This window comes from Notolepis coatsorum (genome assembly GCF_963971535.1).
Source record: "Notolepis coatsorum genome assembly, chromosome: 4".
Taxonomy (NCBI): Eukaryota; Metazoa; Chordata; class Actinopteri; order Aulopiformes; family Paralepididae; genus Notolepis; species Notolepis coatsorum.
This window is the reverse complement of record NC_140168.1, coordinates 88553999-88571660: the sequence shown is the minus strand read 5'-3', so window position 1 is coordinate 88571660 and position 17662 is coordinate 88553999. Positions and strand designations below refer to the sequence as shown.

General features: G+C 42.7%; 1 protein-coding gene across 1 annotated transcript in view; it reads left to right on the top strand.

Moving 5' to 3' along the window:
• Positions 1 to 17662, top strand: part of osbpl3a (oxysterol binding protein-like 3a) — a 147027-nt gene that overhangs the window by 69523 nt on the left and 59842 nt on the right. The window contains exons 4-8 of the mRNA XM_084313667.1: positions 3636 to 3689; positions 4355 to 4468; positions 14451 to 14603; positions 15777 to 15864; positions 17231 to 17334. Of these exons, the coding sequence (XP_084169793.1) occupies positions 3636 to 3689; positions 4355 to 4468; positions 14451 to 14603; positions 15777 to 15864; positions 17231 to 17334 (513 nt within the window). The remainder of the gene's footprint in view (positions 1 to 3635; positions 3690 to 4354; positions 4469 to 14450; positions 14604 to 15776; positions 15865 to 17230; positions 17335 to 17662) is intronic.

Genomic DNA, 17662 nt, shown 5'->3' with positions numbered 1-17662 from the left:
GGTAAATACAAGTTTCAGATTCTACCCTGGGTAAATACAAGTTTCAGATTCTACCCTGGGTAAATACAAGTTTCAGATTCTACCCTGGGTAAATACAAGTTTCAGAACCTACCCTGGGTAAATACAAGTTTCAGATTCTACCCTGGGTAAATACAAGTTTCAGATCCTACCCTGGGTAAATACAGGTTCAGTGGGCCCCATGTATATGCTTTCCTGTGACTCTCCTCCTCTGAGAACACACTGATTCTGCTTTTTTATATAGAAAGCGGCACGGTGGCACAGTGGTTAGCACTGCTGCCTCGCAGCAAGAAGGTCCTGGGTTCGAACCCCAGCAGGGGGCCTTTCTGTGTGGAGTTTGCATGTTCTCCCTGTGTTCACGTGGGTTTCCTCCGGGTACTCCGGTTTCCTCCCACACCATACAGACATGCATGTTACGCAGGGACTACAGATGAAAAACTAGCTCATTAGCTCAAATCTGGCACATTTACATTGATGTGGAAACTGAAGATTTTCATTAATGTGCACCGTCCCTGGGTAAAAAATAAATAACCATTTTAACTTAAGGCCCAGTCCACACGATCACGGGTATTTTTGACACTGTTTTTTAAAATTATTATTCAACAAAAAAAAAAACTGTCCACACGACGTGGTTTAAACCCCGCACCCAGTGACGTATATACATGTAGTACAATGCCAAAGCAGTAGGTGGCGATGTAGTTCAGACATGAAGGCCATTTCAACCAATCAGAAGGGTTTAGAGTTAATACCGGAAACTGAACTGAAGCCTGGAACAATAACATCCCTCCTTGCTCACAGCCAAACAATTCTACAGTTTGCAGCTAGAACAACGTGCAATAAACAAAAAAGGATACATTCACTGTGTGTTCTGCCTCATTTGTTGATGAAACAAAACCAACATCAACACAATTTACCACCAAGAGCGGAGTTTAGTCTCACAAAAAGATCGCCGATTTTGTTAGCTTACGTGCTAACGTAATAATAAAGTAGTAACGTTAATGCTAGTAGAATGAATGGATGAAAACTTTATTTAACAGATTGCAGAATGGGTACAATACAATATGGCTCAATACAAACAATTGTTAAGGGGATGCAGACTGTTATAGTTTGGACTGGGTTCCTTATAACAATAACTTGACAACACATGAGCTTAGTTTAGCCGCAGCTACAGGTTTACTCTGGTCAGGTCAGGAATGCGACAACAGACATCGATCAGTCGATCACAACACTCTTCAACACAGACGATATGTTTCGAACAAACGTTTGTTACAATCATTTTCATATAAGGCTACTTGGGACAGCTCTGCTGTAAACACTGGAAATAACCTCGGTTTTCTATGTCCACACGCAACCACTGCAACCGGGATGCGCGCAAAACTTCACCCTGGACTGGGTTACATAACACCCCGCGTGCGTGTGGACAGGGCCTTAAGGCCTCTGCATGCTACAGCAAATTCAAAGCAACTTCAACACAACATCGGCGCGATTTCAGCGCGCTTGTTGCAGACAGTCTTGTAGACTGTGTTGCGAGGACGTTGCGTACCTGTGTCCAAAATCTAATCTAAAAACCCGTTGCGTTGGTATTGCGTAGCAGTGATTGGTTGGTAGTGAATGGGGGCGGGGCTGTCATAGAAGCAGCGAGGAATACCATCCGCCATTGTTGTAGGCAGCAAGCTATGCTATCAATATTAGCTAAATAATTAGCGTCATAACTGGCCTTTTTCTGAAAACCCAAGCACATATTGTTCCATAGCATACGCCTTCAGTTGATCATGACAAATCCTCTCTTACCTTGACGATTAAAAAGCCTCCATAATTTAGTAAATAAAGCTGTAGCCAGCCAGCTAGCATTGGTGATATTCAAAATGCTATCCACATTAGCTACATAGCTAACCAACTAAATACAATGGTATCCTGAGGTAATGTTAAATACAACGTTTGCTAGTCGAAATGACTGGACACACACAGGGACAAGTTAAACATCAATCAATTAATTTATTCCAACAGGTAGTTTGAGCTGCATGTGAGCCGCGGTCTTTCTCTCCTCTCCTTTGGAAACTAATGATGTTACGTTAGCTAGAAAAAGCATAGAACCGGCCGGCAAAAATTAAGCTGCTAGCAACAGACACTATAATACTTCCGGTCGGGGGATTTCAAAATAAAAGAGCGAGTCTAAAAGCACCGTAAATACGTTTATTTTGTACATATCTAACGTTAACACGAACCTAAACTAACTTTAGATTAGTTTAGGTTCGTGTAACGTTAGATATTGTAAAAAATAAACGTATTTACGGTGCTTTTAGACTCGCTCTTTTATTTTGAAACCCCCCGCCCGGAAGTAAAAATTATGCTTATTCTTCTGCCTGTTATCAATGGGTTGGTTGAGAAGGGAAGCGTCATCTATCTAGGGAACCTAGCTACGTACGGGGTACAATGTTACATAGGCTGCGCGTTGATTTTGCAGAAGCATAAAGGTAGAGTGTCTGCAACACCGTTGCTTTGTCGATGTTGTGGTGCAGTTGCTTTGAAGTTTCTGTAGCATGCAGAGGCCTTTATACGCTGACACTCACCGAGGACCGACACTTAAAGGAAGCGTCTACCTTTGATCAAAAGCATAAACTCAGTCTGCAGAGAGAGAGACGCAAAACAATGTCACCGCAGGGGGCTTCGTCGTCGGAGCCGTCTCTATAGCTCCTGAAATAGCTTTCAAAACATGTAAAACAAAACTAAACGGGAACAAAAAGACATCATTTTGACGTGTTTTGTTCAAAGCCTTTAACCCTTTCACTACCACACTACCAAATGGTTAACCCTTTCACTGCAAACATTTTCACTGCCACACGACAAAGGGTTAACCCTTTCACTGCCGCACAACAAAGGGTTAACCCTTTCACTACCACACTATAGACTGTTAACCCGTCTGTAGTGTGTAGTGAAAGGTTAACCTGTAGTGTGGTAGTGAAAGGGTTAAACGACTACAATGGGTGGTGGAGGAGGGGGAGAGGGGGATGTTGAAAACAGTTTCAGTAAAGCTGACTCTTCAACTCTTGAGTCTGAGTCACTCGCTCACTTCCCAACTCACATGTTATCGCTTAAAGGAACACGCCAACATTGTGGAAAACGCGCCTACCGTCTTCTCCAGAGTCGGACAAGAAGATGGATACCGATTTCCTCAGTAGAAAGCTATTCTGCTGCAAGCTAGCCTAGCTTAGCACAAGTGACTGGAGTGAGTGGATACGGATGAGCCTGCCTAGCTGTTGGCTAAAAACACCCCTCCTGGAGTTTGAAGCCAGGCTAGTGACGGACGTATCCCCTTCCACCTCCGCAAAGGTCACTGTCATTGCTAACGGCTAATGCTAGTGGACCAGGCTACTGGTCTTTCCAGGGGTTGTATGACCTGTCTACTGTTTGTCCATTAGGGTTGTATATGATGTGGTCTACTGTTGGGTTGTATATGATGTGGTCTACTGTTTGTCCATTAGGGTTGTATATGATGTGGTCTACTGTTTGTCCATTAGGGTTGTATATGATGTGGTCTACTGTTTGTCAACTAGGGTTGGTCAGGTGTGAGAATAATGATGTGTTGTTTTGTTTCCCTCTGTCTCTCGTCCATGTAGAGGTACTTTGTTCTGGAGAAAGGCATCCTCAAGTATTCAAAGCGTGGAACTGATGTAAGTATCACCTTGACGGCGCCACCTACCTGTCAATCGCACGTCTACATCTGAGACACAAAAACTGTATATTGCCTATACACGTGCACACGCACACACACACTCTCACTCACTCACTCACTCACTCACTCACTCACTCACTCACTCACTCACTCACTCACTCACTCACTCACTCACTCACTCACTCACTCACTCACTCACTCACTCACTCACTCACTCACACACAAGCTCCCTTCTTCACTCACTCTTTAACTCATTCACTGATTCACTTAGACCAGTGGTTCTCAAACTACGGGTCGCGACCCAAATAATACATTTTTATAAAAAAAAAATATTATGTTCTGGCAAAATATTTTGGCTAAATATGCCTCGTTTTATAAATGTGTATTGATAACATAGTGCTGTAATATAATTTTCTAATAAATATGCATGATCAAGTTCAACAACGTGTGCTTTTATTTTGATATTTTTTAATTCCACGTTGAAATTACGCGATACATTAAGTGTGGGGTCCCCAAATAAAATCGGGTTGTGGTATGAAAAAGTTTGAGAACCCCCGACTTGGACACATACTGTACACACACACACACACACACACACACGCCCACACACACACACACACACACACGCCCACACACACAGTAATTGTCGTGTGTTTTTCTCAGCTGAAGAAGGGAAAGTGTCATGGCTGTATAGACGTGGGCCTGTCAGTCATGTCCATCAAGAAGAAAGCCATGTGTATCGACCTGGACACCGAAGATAACATCTATCACCTCAAGGTAACACACACACACGCACGCACACACACGCATGTACGCACGCGCATACATGCAAAATAAATCTGCATTGTTTTTTGGTGAACGACGCAACTGATAATTCACCACATCCAGTTCTACTTCTACAGCTGTGACTAGTCTCTTTAAAAAGTATTTGTATTTCACTTTTAAAGCAAAAAGCTCAAATAAATCTCCCGGTTAGGATTCTCTCCATTTCCTGGATGACAAGCTGCCCGGCAGCCAACATTAAATACCTGCAGACGTAAGACTGTTCTGACACCACAACAACAGTGATGTTGTAACTAAGGGGTTTGCTGAACAGAAATGTGCTTTTAATGTGCATACATGTGGGGTCGACGTTGACTCGGTAGGTAGAGCAGTCGTCTGGTAATCCGGAGGTTCCCGGTTCGATTCCCCGCTCCTCCCTGGCAGCGTGTCCTCGAGCGAGACACTTAACCCCTAACTGCTCCCGATGTGCAGGTTGGCACCTTGCGTGGTCGTCGCCTCTGCCATCGGTGTGTGAATGTGTAAAATGTGAGGATTACAAAATTGTAAAGCGCTTTGGATAAAAGCTGTTATATAAATGCAGCCGTTTACCATTTGATGTGGGTATTTAAACTCCAATATGAGGGCCACTCTGGCGTCCCCGCGTCCCAGTCACCGGTCTGTTGTGTGATGCAGAAGCATCCGGGCGACACGGCATGGGTTCAGGACGGGGAGGCTTGCCCCGGCGTATACCGTGCGGTGCTGGTCGACTGGAAAAGTGCCCACACACACACACACACACACACACACACACACACTGACCCCCACACACACACACACACACACACACACACACACACACACTGACCCCCACACACACACACACACACACACACACACACACACACTGACCCCCCCACACACACACACACACACACACACACACACACACACACACACACACACACACACACACACACACACACACACACACACACACACACACTGACCCACACACACACACACACACACACACACACACACACACACACACACACACACACACACACACACAGACCCATTTAGGCTGCGTGTCTACCAGCAGTCTGTATACAGCGCAGGCTTCTTTTGAATAATAATAACTTTATTTGTATAGCACCTTTCATACAGGGGATTGCAGTTCAAAGTTTTTCTTTTAAAAGAAAAAGTCTTTCTTTTAAGCCTCACACTCAGCAACTAGCTAAAAAGCTGAAGTTGAAACTGGGTTTTTATTTTAGGAACAAGGCTTGTTTCTCCTTCGAGGCTAAAAAGAGGCTGGTTGTTGCCACTTGTATGTCTGTGCTGGACTATGGTGATGTTATATACATGCATGCATCCTCAAAATGCCTACACTCGCTGGATTCTGTCTACCATGGAGCGCTGAGATTCATCACACATTTTTAAGTCCTTACCCTCCACTGTACTTTGTATTCTCGGGTGGGATGGTCTGCCCTGTCCACCCGCAGGCTATCCTTGGACTGCTGCCAACTTACCTAGTACATTCTCCAAAAAAGTATGGGCAGTTATGGTCTTTGTTCCCAGGGCTTATTTTTACTAACTGTCCCTCGGGTCCGTACTGCGTTCAGATATGCAGCTCCACCTGGAATCAGCTACAAAACCACCTGAACTTCTAAGCGATATGGAATCTAGCACATTTGGCTGCAGATGTTTTGACTGACTTTAAATGGTTCTGTGAATTGTCCTTGATTTAATTTTTTTTTTTTTTTTTTTTTTGTTATAGTTTTTAGTTTCCTTTCCTAATTTATGCAAAATGACATGTCGTCAGCTTGTGACTGCAACTTGTTCCTATTTGCGGACGACTCAGCCCTGCTGGTCTCTGACAAGAACAAGTTGCAGGTTGAAAAAGCCCTCAGCTCTGAACTCGGCAGAATCTGCACCTGGCTCGCTGATAACAAACTATCATTACACCTGACCTGGGTAAAACAGAGTCCATTCTCTTCGGTTCAAATTAGGGATGCACGATATTGATTTTTTGACACCGATAACTTTATGCTCCTCAAGCCGATAACCGATATCGATAACCGATATTTATTGTATTACATTTTTTTTTAATGTCTATATTCTTTTTTTTATCAATTTGTTTTCTTTTTTTTCCAACATGAAACAAAACATATCACAATAATAATAATAATAATAATAATAATAATAATAATAATAATAATAATAATAATAATAATAATAATAATAATAATAATAATAATAATAATAATAATAATACATAAAAAGACTTCCCAGGACAATAACTTAACACCAACTTAAATGTATATTCCTGTAGTTTTGACCTAACCAGACAACAGAAACAAAAGCCAAGACAACAGTGACCATATTTATTTTTCCAAATGAAAATTCACAATCCGTCAACAACTTATAATACATCCAACCTAAGACGCTTGAAGCTTTTTTTTCTTCTTTTTTCAAAGCTGTCCGCCTTGAAAGAAAGGCTTTGAGTGGACACCGCTGCGATGGTGTTAGAAGCCTACGACGACGACGCGAGCACGCTTGTACCTATTGACGAGTCGTTTGCTAAATTAAAGAAGTTTGACAGAAATGACCCAAGGGCTCAAGCCGCTAGCTTTTAAGCAGTCCTTGGTGGTGCAAATTAACCTGGCTACTACGGAGCAATAAGTGACTGCGTATTCAACCAAGGGTTGCATCACAGCCATGAAAGGGGCTAGCTTTGCTTAGCTCCCTGCGTCGTCGCAGGCTTTTAAGTTAACACAATAACACACCATCGCAGCGGTGGTGATGCCGCAGGTGACCTGCTAGGTTGGATGTATCACAAGCCGCTGCACTTTTCCCTCCTCGTGGAACTTCTGCATTGCATTTATTACAAATAGCAAGTGAACTTTTCCCCTCTGAAACAATCCCCACTAGCGTCGCCATCTTTGTTTACATCCACGCTGCTTTCAAGAAACGTACGTGGCTACGTCACAGCCAAGAAAGGGAGCGCTGGATTTGTGTAAAACGCCCTGTTCCTAAACCACACGATATCAGTCGTACCACAGTACTGGCAAAACGGGAGGAGCCGACAGTCGAAACAAACGCACTTCATCCAAATTCACCCACACCGCATTTTTTTTTACCAAAAAATACATTATATTATCGGAGCTATTAATAACGTTATCGGGTTTATCGGGATGACGTCATAATTGCTGATATCGGCCCGATTTTTTTTTTTTTTTTATCCAATTTTTCTCCCATTTTTCTATATTTTTCTCCCATCCCAATTTCGTAACATCCAATTCAACCCTCCCCTGTCACAAACGCTGTTTCTTGCCTCCCACAAGCCGGCTGCAATGTGGACTAAGTCATACATAGCACAAGTCCCCTCCGGTACTTGAGGTAACAGCAGTCGCATCTTTTCACCTGCGCAGCTCGATCTCTCAGTGGCGAGGAGTAACGCGTGGGAGGCTCACGCTGCCCCCGACACTTCCTGATTCTACTGCGCAGGCGCACCAACCGACCTGTAGGAGTCGCTGTCCACAACGCCCGATCCCCACCCATCAGTTTCCCACCCCCTAATACGGCCAATGTGTATTAGTACGGACGACCAGCTAAACTGAAAGCAAATGTGGAGCGCTGGGCTCGAACAGGCAAGCCCAGCGTCTCCAGATTTCGTGGCGAGCGCCTTGCCCACTACGCCACGTAGCCGCCCATATCGGCCCGATAATTATCGTGCATCCCTAGTTCAAATAACAAACTCAGCAAGACCGACGGCTTCTCAGTTACAGTGGGTGACAATATTGTCACAAGGAAAGATGAAATTACATACCAGGGCCCTCATTTATCAATGTTGCGTATGCACAGATATGTGCGTAACCCGTGCGTACGATCATTTCTAAGCAAAGTGTGGGACTTATCAATTTGAACGTGTGCTTGACTTTGTGCGTATATATACGCACAGCTCCGACCGTGCGTACCTGCCGCCCAGCGGAGACTGCAGACCCATAATTCATTATAGTTAATTGTAAAATAGCGACAGTAGTGTAATTATAACCGGCTCACGCTCGAACAAGAGGTTGGCCTGCTTGTTTGGCACGGGGGGGCAGACGCAGAACACCCACCTCCAAACACGATTAAATATTGTTTAAAATAAAAAGCGAAATACTATTTTGTGTCATGTTTCCAAATAAGATTGGTCACAATGAAATGCTTTCTACTTCAATTTGTTGGTTAGAATAGACGACCGCTGTTGAAACTTCACTGAGACTAACATAGTCTATTTGTGAGCTCCCGCACAGACGTGATAATAATAATAATAGCTTCATTTTATATAGCGCCTTTCAAGAGACCCAAGGTCGCTTTACATAGATAGGGGGGGGAAATAACAAAGTAACAAACATAGTGGACAGACACGACATATAAATATGATGATGGGATTCAAGTTTGCGTTTTTATTGATCACATAGGCAGGCTATACATAGGCTACATGGCACGGTCCATCGTGATATTGGAGATCGATCGAGCAATAGACTGTTACCACCCATGTAGCTGTCAAAGCTCCATCACAAATGCAGTTATGTGAATAGAAAGGTTCTTGTGGCGGTCAGGTGGCGTAACGGAGATTGCGTTCGTCACCAACCCCGGAGCGGCTGGATTCGCCTGTTCGAATCCAGCTCACAGCTCCGGGGTTGTCACCAGCTTGGCTGGCCGTTCACACTAATACAATTGGCAGTATTAGAGGGTGGGAGAAGCTGGCGGGGTGGGTCCGGGTCGTTGTAAACAGCGACTCCTACAGTTCGGTCGGGGCGCCTGCTAAGCGCGGATAGGATCGAAGTGGGATAGTGTGATCCTTCCACACGCTACGCCCTCTCAGTGAGAATCCGCGCTGCCAGGTGAAAAGAAGCGGTTGATTGGCTGGACGTGTGTCGGAGGAAACACGTGGTAGCCTCCACTCTCCCAGACCGACTGTGGGGGGTAAGTGCGCAGCGACCAGGAAGGGGATTGGGAATTGGCATAACGACTAACATTGGGATGGGAGAAAATCGGAGGAAAAAAGGAGGGGGAAAAAGATCAAAAAAAAAAGAAAGGTTCTTGTATATGCTCTCGTATTATTGTTCATATAGACTACCTAATACCGACATCAAAATAGATTGTATGCCTCTACAAATCATATGCAGGTAGAACATTTACGGAAAATCCGTCGCGAATTGGAATGAAATTGACGGAGAACTTTAATCCCTGGGTATTAATCGAACGAAACGAAGAAAAAGCAGTCATATTCCAGCATGGTTATTAATGACACCAATGGCAAACAGTGGTTCACGGTCTTGATTAGTGTTTGCACTGCCCTGAGGCAGCAATGGTCTTTAGGAAGTTAATAGATGTCTGTCAGCCTGTCGCGTATTTCTCCCAGGCGTTCGCTCGGCTTAGTCCACTTTTCCACATTTCATGGGGGTGTTCATTACCATATATGGTTGATTATGGGCGGTGCTATATGCAAATACGTAAAACCGTGCACGAGCGCGGAGCGTAGATCAAGTGGCATTTATCAACACGGAGTACTTGCAGGTGTGTGTAGAACCTGTGTACGCACGTGTGATAAATCCCGAATTTTCTGTACGTACACACATTCTAAATTCTGGTCTTAACCCTTTAATCGCCAAGAACGACGTTAGACGTCATTGCTCGCCATGCTTAATCTGCCAATGATGTCGTACAGCGTCTTTGAGATCAATATTTCAAAAATCTGTCATGGCAATCATATTTCACCCACGGAGACTTGAGACTTGCTGTTGATCTCCTCTCAACTCTCCAACGGTTCAAGACCGCCATCTGGTGGCCGATCGGCGAATCGCCAAAACCGGAAGTGACGCGCCGGAAGTGGTGCTCACCCATATTTTGTCCGGCCACTCGCTAACGCTAGCGGGACTCCAGCTTGATACACTGGATAGCGATCCGTTGCCAATAACTCGATAAACAACATGATTTGGACGTATATAGTATTATACAACCTGGAACTGGACCAACTAAATCGACATCCCATAATAGCGAACTTTCTGCTCCACGCTGATCGCCCAACGCTACGAGGAAGCTGCGGTGAGTTTCAGCGTGTTTTATTATTATACATACACACTGCTCCGATCAACATATCACCCATACTAAATAAATGATTTAACGTCGGCCACAGACTTATAAACCCCCCCCCCCCCCCCCCTCCGGTCACCAGCAGATGATGAGGCATGACGTGTAGGACCTTGTACAATTGAAATTTTGTATCTGACGTCAATCGGTATCAAACTACTAGGGGTGCACCGATGTATCGGTCGGGTATCGGTATTGGCCGATAAGTGCCTTGTTGACTGCAATCGGCCTATCGGCCGATAAGCTCGAATGTGCCGATGGCAGTAGCCGATAAATATCCATCAATTTGTGTAGCGTCAAGACAAAAAAAAGTTCACTCGCGACCTACCTGCACAACGCCGCCCCCGGCCCACACACACACACAAGCTACTGCATCAAAGTTACTACTTATTAACAAGGCATTCGTTTTGTGGCATTAACATTATATAGTTAGTGTTACACGTTCATAACATCAGCATATTATTTACCCGAACGTAGCAAGCGTTCATACTAGCTCAGTTCCTTCCGTTGCTCACAGAGCCCTGAGTTTTACCCATTCTGCAATCTGTTAATAACGTTTTCAATCAGACACATGTATAGAAAGGCTTTGTTTTATTATAACATTAGTTGCAGTAAAATCATTATGCCTCATTTAAGTCATCCTGCAGAGCTAAAAGCTAAACGTCGGCCGCGCCGTGTTGTTGTTCTAGAAAACCTCTGTTGTCAAAATCAATGGCGGACAAAAGCAGGAGTAAAAAATGCAACACGCTTGCCGATTGGCGGTAACAGCAGAGGCGGGTGCAATCGGTGTGTGACGTAATTGGCAGAATCGACTGTCAATCAAAATGTCATTGGTTGAGACAATAGTATCTCGCTGCAGCCCAGCAGGTAGACCATGCTGGGAGAACTAGTATCTAGCTGCAGCCCTGCAGAACATACTGGGAGAGAGATAGTGCTATTTCTTGATGTTATCTTTTTTTAAGTAAGTAAAGAGGCCTATGTTCATATCAGTGAGCACAATTTGTAAGACAAATATACAGTAGTTTCATAAAAAAATATTTTGCCACAAGTATCGGTATCGGCCGATTGTGTTAGTTGAACAATCGGTATCGGTATCGGTGGCAAATTTTCATATCGGTGCATCCCTACAAACTACATTTGATGATCTAATATATGTATTTAGGGCTAGAACTCACAGAATGCTGCAGAAAACGATAAAAACATATTTATACTTTAGACCGTATTTTAGTATGAATATGTGAATGAAAAAGTAGAACGTTGCTACATCCTAAACGATAGATACTTGACGTTGAATGGGCCCTAATAATGTCAATTTAGCAATACAATTTAAAAAGTTATAGCCCTGCAAAGAAGGGGAACATCTCCATAGACAAATAGAGCTGGCAGAGGATGGTATAAGGATGGATATAAGCGTGGCAGAGAAAGGGTTAAGAACGAAAATAGAACACTTTCTAAGAATTGTTGATAAATGAGGGCCCTGGGTTCCATCCTAGAGGTAAATCTTTCCTGTGACAAAATGGCATCCAATCATCCAATCAGAAAAGTCAACCAACGAACTAGATTCTTGTACCGGATCTCCTCTCTGGTAAACAAGAATACCCTGAAGACTCCACTTTGACAACCTAGGATGGCTTAGAGTAGACGACAGAGTACAGCAACTTGCAATGGGCCTGGTCTACAAGATACACTACACCACTAAGGTACCCATGTACATGTCAAAATACTTCCCAAAGGTCAGTGAATACCACGATCACAACACCAGAGGGAGCTCCACAAATCATGTTAAACCCAGATTCTGCTCAAACAAGGGACTAAACACGTTTCGCAATTATGCCACATCAATTTGGAACGCCCTACCCACAGCTGTAAAGGAATGTGAATCACTACCCACTTTTAAAACCACTCTCAAAGAGCACCTACGGGAGACTGCAATTCGAAACTGGCCCCTGTAAATGTCCAAACCCAACCCCCTCCAATGTACAGTTTCCCCCACCCAGCCTACCTGTTGGCGGTAGTGAAGCCATACTTGGTAGCTAGTTTACCGTAATTCCTCTAATAGTAACCCCGGCTTGTATTTGTTTCAACTGTAGCGAGTACCAGGCTTGTATTAGGAGGAGGCCTGTATAAGAGGGAGGCCTATATTTCAAATTTTCAAACGGATCATAATGAATAAATCAACATTTTGTGTCAGTTTGAACCCAGTAAAATGTACTGGGTTCATTTATTGAAACCAAGTACTGTATGAAATAGTAAACAGTGCAATTACAGGTGGTCACTGGTCATTTCAACGTTTTCAAAGTGAAATCAAGTAACTAGCTCAGTATGCAGCTCAGTATATTAGTAACCCGGCTTGTATTAGGAGGCCGGCTTATAATTGCTTAGCTCAAGAGCGCACCCGGCCATTAATAGAGACCCGGCTTGTATTTGAGACCCGGTTACTATTAGAGGAATTACGGTAAGTGTCTTTGGTAATCAAGAATACGCATGACTGCTCACTTCAGTTCACTCACTGGCAAGAAAGATTTATTGGTGCTCTTTCAATATATACAACGTACAATATACACAACCCCCACCCCCCCCCCCCACTCCACCCACCCAACCACTTCCAAAGTACAGTTTCCCAGCCCACCTACCCACCCCCTCCCCACCCCATCTATCCAACCTCCTCCAATGTACAGTTTCTTCCCCCTCAGATGTATATACTCTCTTTTTAGACTCTTTTTGTACTCATAAACAGTACTGTATATTTGTAGATCTGGTTTGATTGATTGATTGAAAACTTTATTAACAGATTGCAGAATGGGTACAACACAGTACAGTTCAATACACACAATTGTTAAGGGGATGCAGACCAGAGAGACTTTCGTCTTGTTTACATCAGGGTCCCCCATTTTCAATTCATCAGGACATATATGACATACATGACATACAGATAGACAGTACTGCTACATCTATACATTTATGACATACCAGATTTGCAAATACAGTACTGTTTGTGATACAAAAAGAGTCCAGAAAAGGGAGTATATACATTTGACGGTTGGGTGGGGTTGTGTTGTACAGGGGCCAGTTTCGAATTGCAGTCTCCCGTAGGTGTTCCTTGAGAGTGGTTTTGAAAGTGGGTAGTGATTCACATTCCTTTACAGCTTTGGGTAGGGCGTTCCTCGCTCGATCACTCACTTTTTTTTATTAACACAGAGTTAAACAAAAGGAAAAAAATACATAATAACCATATTGTGTAGGAGAAGTTTAGAAGCCTAGAGGCTTATAGAGAACTTTCCCTATTTCGTAAAATCAAAATACAAAAATATACATATTATAAAAAAAAAATACCATTAATTCATTCAAAAGATATGTGTAAATACAAACATACTGCGTACATAATAATACATAACCACCTGCCTACAAACCTACACACCCACATAACCAAATGCATACATACATGTATATAGACCTATTTATCTATCTACTTAGCTGTCTATTTTATCTTACTCTTTTTATTATTGTTTATTTAAAACTGAATCAAACCATAAACAAGGTGGCCTGTTAGATCCTAATGTGAAAAACTGTGATTTTATATGTCTACACTTTATGTGCTAATTTTATGCCTCTCTTTTTTTCTGTTGTGAAGCACTTTGAGCTGCAGTTTCTGTATCAAAGGTGCTATACAAATAAAGTTTATTATTATTGTTATTACTGCTTTTTGGATATCAGCATTTTTTTTGGTTTGCTTTAAAAATAAGCAGAGATGGAGATTTCTTTCAGCATAGGATCAGCGGTATTCCAAAGATTAGACCCTCTATATACCTCGTTGAGAACGGCCTGTTTGAGCAAAGCTATCTGTGAACCCTCGAAGGTCAAAGCATCGGAGCTGTTCGAGGAGTGGGTGTCGAAGCTGCGGGACCACCGCGTGTTCCGTCAGAACGAGATCGCCATGTACCCCCACGAGAGACACCTGTTCCACACCCTGCCCTCCTCCTCACCCAACCCCAACGAGTCCATGAGGACGGTAAGGATGGCCTCTCATGTATGTGCGTGTGTGTGTGTGCGTGTGTGTGCGTGCGTGCGTGCATAGACCAGCAGTTATCAAACTACGGGTCGCGACCCAAAGTGGGGTCGTGGGTAGGTGACAGTGGGGTCGCCGCGCATTGGCAATATATATTTTTTTTTAAATCAATTTTCCTTTTTTTATGTTCTGGCAACATATTTTGGCTAAATATGCCTCATTTTATAAATGTGTATTAATAACACGCTTTCCAAACTTTTAAAAGAAGCATTTCTTTTAACAAAAGTATTCTGTATGATAACTAGGGGTGTAACGATGCATCGATTAAACGAAATGCATCGATTCTAATGTGACGATTCAACTGCATCGATTTGAAAATGTTAGAATCGATTTTAATCTAAATTAAAAATAAAAAAATCTTTTAGAATTTTTTATTTTTCTGTTTTTTTTGTGTGTGTATTGTTTTTATTGACCTATAGTCCATTCATGCTGAGTGAATCAGTTCCCCCAGCCACATTTGTGTATTCAACTTTTTTGGGGGAATTAACTGATAGAAAATTAATCTAAAATGAATCGAATCGATTTGAATCGAATCGAATTGTGGTCAAATGAAGAGATTTCATGATGCATTGAATCGTTGCCTGAATAATCGTAATCGAAATGAATCGTTGTGAGGTCGCATCATTACACCCCTATTAAATGACAACTAATAAAGAAACTTGAAACTTGCATTGCCAGGGGAACAGCTTGGGCCCATTTAGAATGTGTTATGTTGTGAAGTTTGAAAAGGTCGCATGGGAAGTACGTCTAGAATGTCTCTCTTTACAGTCTCTTATTCTTGTTGGTATAGTATAGTTAGTATATCCTTTTCAAGCCCTTTTTTATTTAATTTTTTTTTTGCTTTCTGATTCTCTCTGTCCTCCTTTTCTTTCTGTCTCTCTTTGTCTCTGTCTCTCTGTCTTTGTCTCTCTCCCCAAACAATCCCCTATCTCTCTCTCTCCTCTCTGTCTCTCTATTTGTGTCTCTTTCTCTCTCCTGTGGGCGAGTATGGCTGGAGCCCCCCCCCCCCCCCCCATTGTGTGACTTTAACTGAGTTTTAATATAGAACATCAACCCCCCCCCACATTGTGTGACTTTAACTGAGAGTTTTAATATAGAACATCAACCCCCCCCCAGAGGTCTCTGACCAAGCAGGCGTCAGTCCAGCAGGCGAAGGTCAGCGTCTGGCTTCACTCCTCTGAGGACATGGATCAGTGCTGCAGAGGTGACTCAGACAGCTGTCTGCTGCTACTACTGTTACTGTTACTGTAACTATATTACTACTACTATTACTATTGCTGTTACTATTACTATTACTGTTACTATTACTACTACTATTACTATTGCTGTTACTATTACTATTACTGTTACTGTTACTGTTACTATTACTGTAACTATTACTGTTACTATTGCTGTTACTATTACTATTGATGTTACTGTTACTATTGCTGTTACTGTTACTGTTACTACTACTGTAACTATTACTACTATTATTACTATTGTTGTTACTATTACTATTGCTGTTACTGTTACTACTACTGTAACTATTACTACTACTATTACTGTTACTATTACTACTACTGTTACTATTACTGTAACTATTACCATTACTGTTACTATTACTACTACTATTACTGTTACTATTACTGTAACTATTACTATTACTGTTACTATTACTACTACTGTTACTATTACTGTAACTATTACTATTACTGTTACTATTACTACTACTATTACTGTTACTATTACTGTAACTATTACTGTTACTGTTACTATGACTACTGCTACTACTACTATTATTGCTATTACTATTATTGCTACTGCTATTGCTACTACTACTACTATTATTACTAACGTCACGGTGACCAATTGCAGCCACTCTTATTGTCTGGGACCAAATACGGCCACGCCCCACTCCCAGCAAAAAGTGGGAATCTCTAGAATGGGTTTGGGGCGGCGCTGTATACGGAAGTAGCTCTCAAGGTGACGATTAGACAACACTTTTTTGTTGTCAGTAGATGGCAGCATTGGTTTAAAATTAAAGGCTGAAAATGTTGAGAACTACAACACTGCATTTCCCAAGAGCGTTAGCACAGGTCGCAGGTCACTGGGATGGGTCTATATTCTCCGACGTGATCTGAACAGCGTTAAACTATTACTGCAACCTCGGTATAGCGACCGCGAATGGCCAACTAATTATCTTAACAAAAGTGCGCTGGTAGCATTACATATGTTGTCTAAAGGGGGACATATGGTACAATTTAAGATTCTAATGATAATCGGCATATAAAGGACAAGATAAAGCATCGTTAATTTGTAAGAAACCTCAATGAAAACGGCGCAGGGTGCTATTGTTATGAAAATGTGATAGAATCCTATAAAAATGTGGACGCACTTGGCCTACGTTCCGTTACTACTAGTATTACTGTTACTACTACTACTACTACTACTACTCCTATTATTACTACTACTAGTATTACTACTACTACTCCTATTATTACTACTACTACTACTACTACTACTACTACTACTACTACTACTACTACTACTACTACTACTACTACTAATAATGTCTATCTATCTATATCTAGACTTGGATGATTGTGGCTCGTACCTTTTAGAACTCAACCTGTTGCTGAAGAGCATGGAGGTCCTGCACCGCACCTACTCTGCCCCGGCCATCAGTGGACTACAGGTGCACACACACACACACACACACGCACACGCGCACACACACACACACACACACACACACACACACACACACACACACACACACACATACAGATGTCTCCAGACCTCACTTGGCAGAGCCTGAGGGGTGGCCAGCAGTAGCAACCCCCCCCCCCTATCCCTCACTCAACTCCAAACCAAAACAAAAGGTGTAAACAAAGTACAGTACCAAGCGGGGCTCTTTTGCCTCGAGAGGTTCGTGGTTTTTTGAGGGCGTTACAGATTCTGCCTTTAAACAGAAGAAATACATCCCCCAAATTGAATGGCTAGCAGTGCTTTTGGTCACCGTT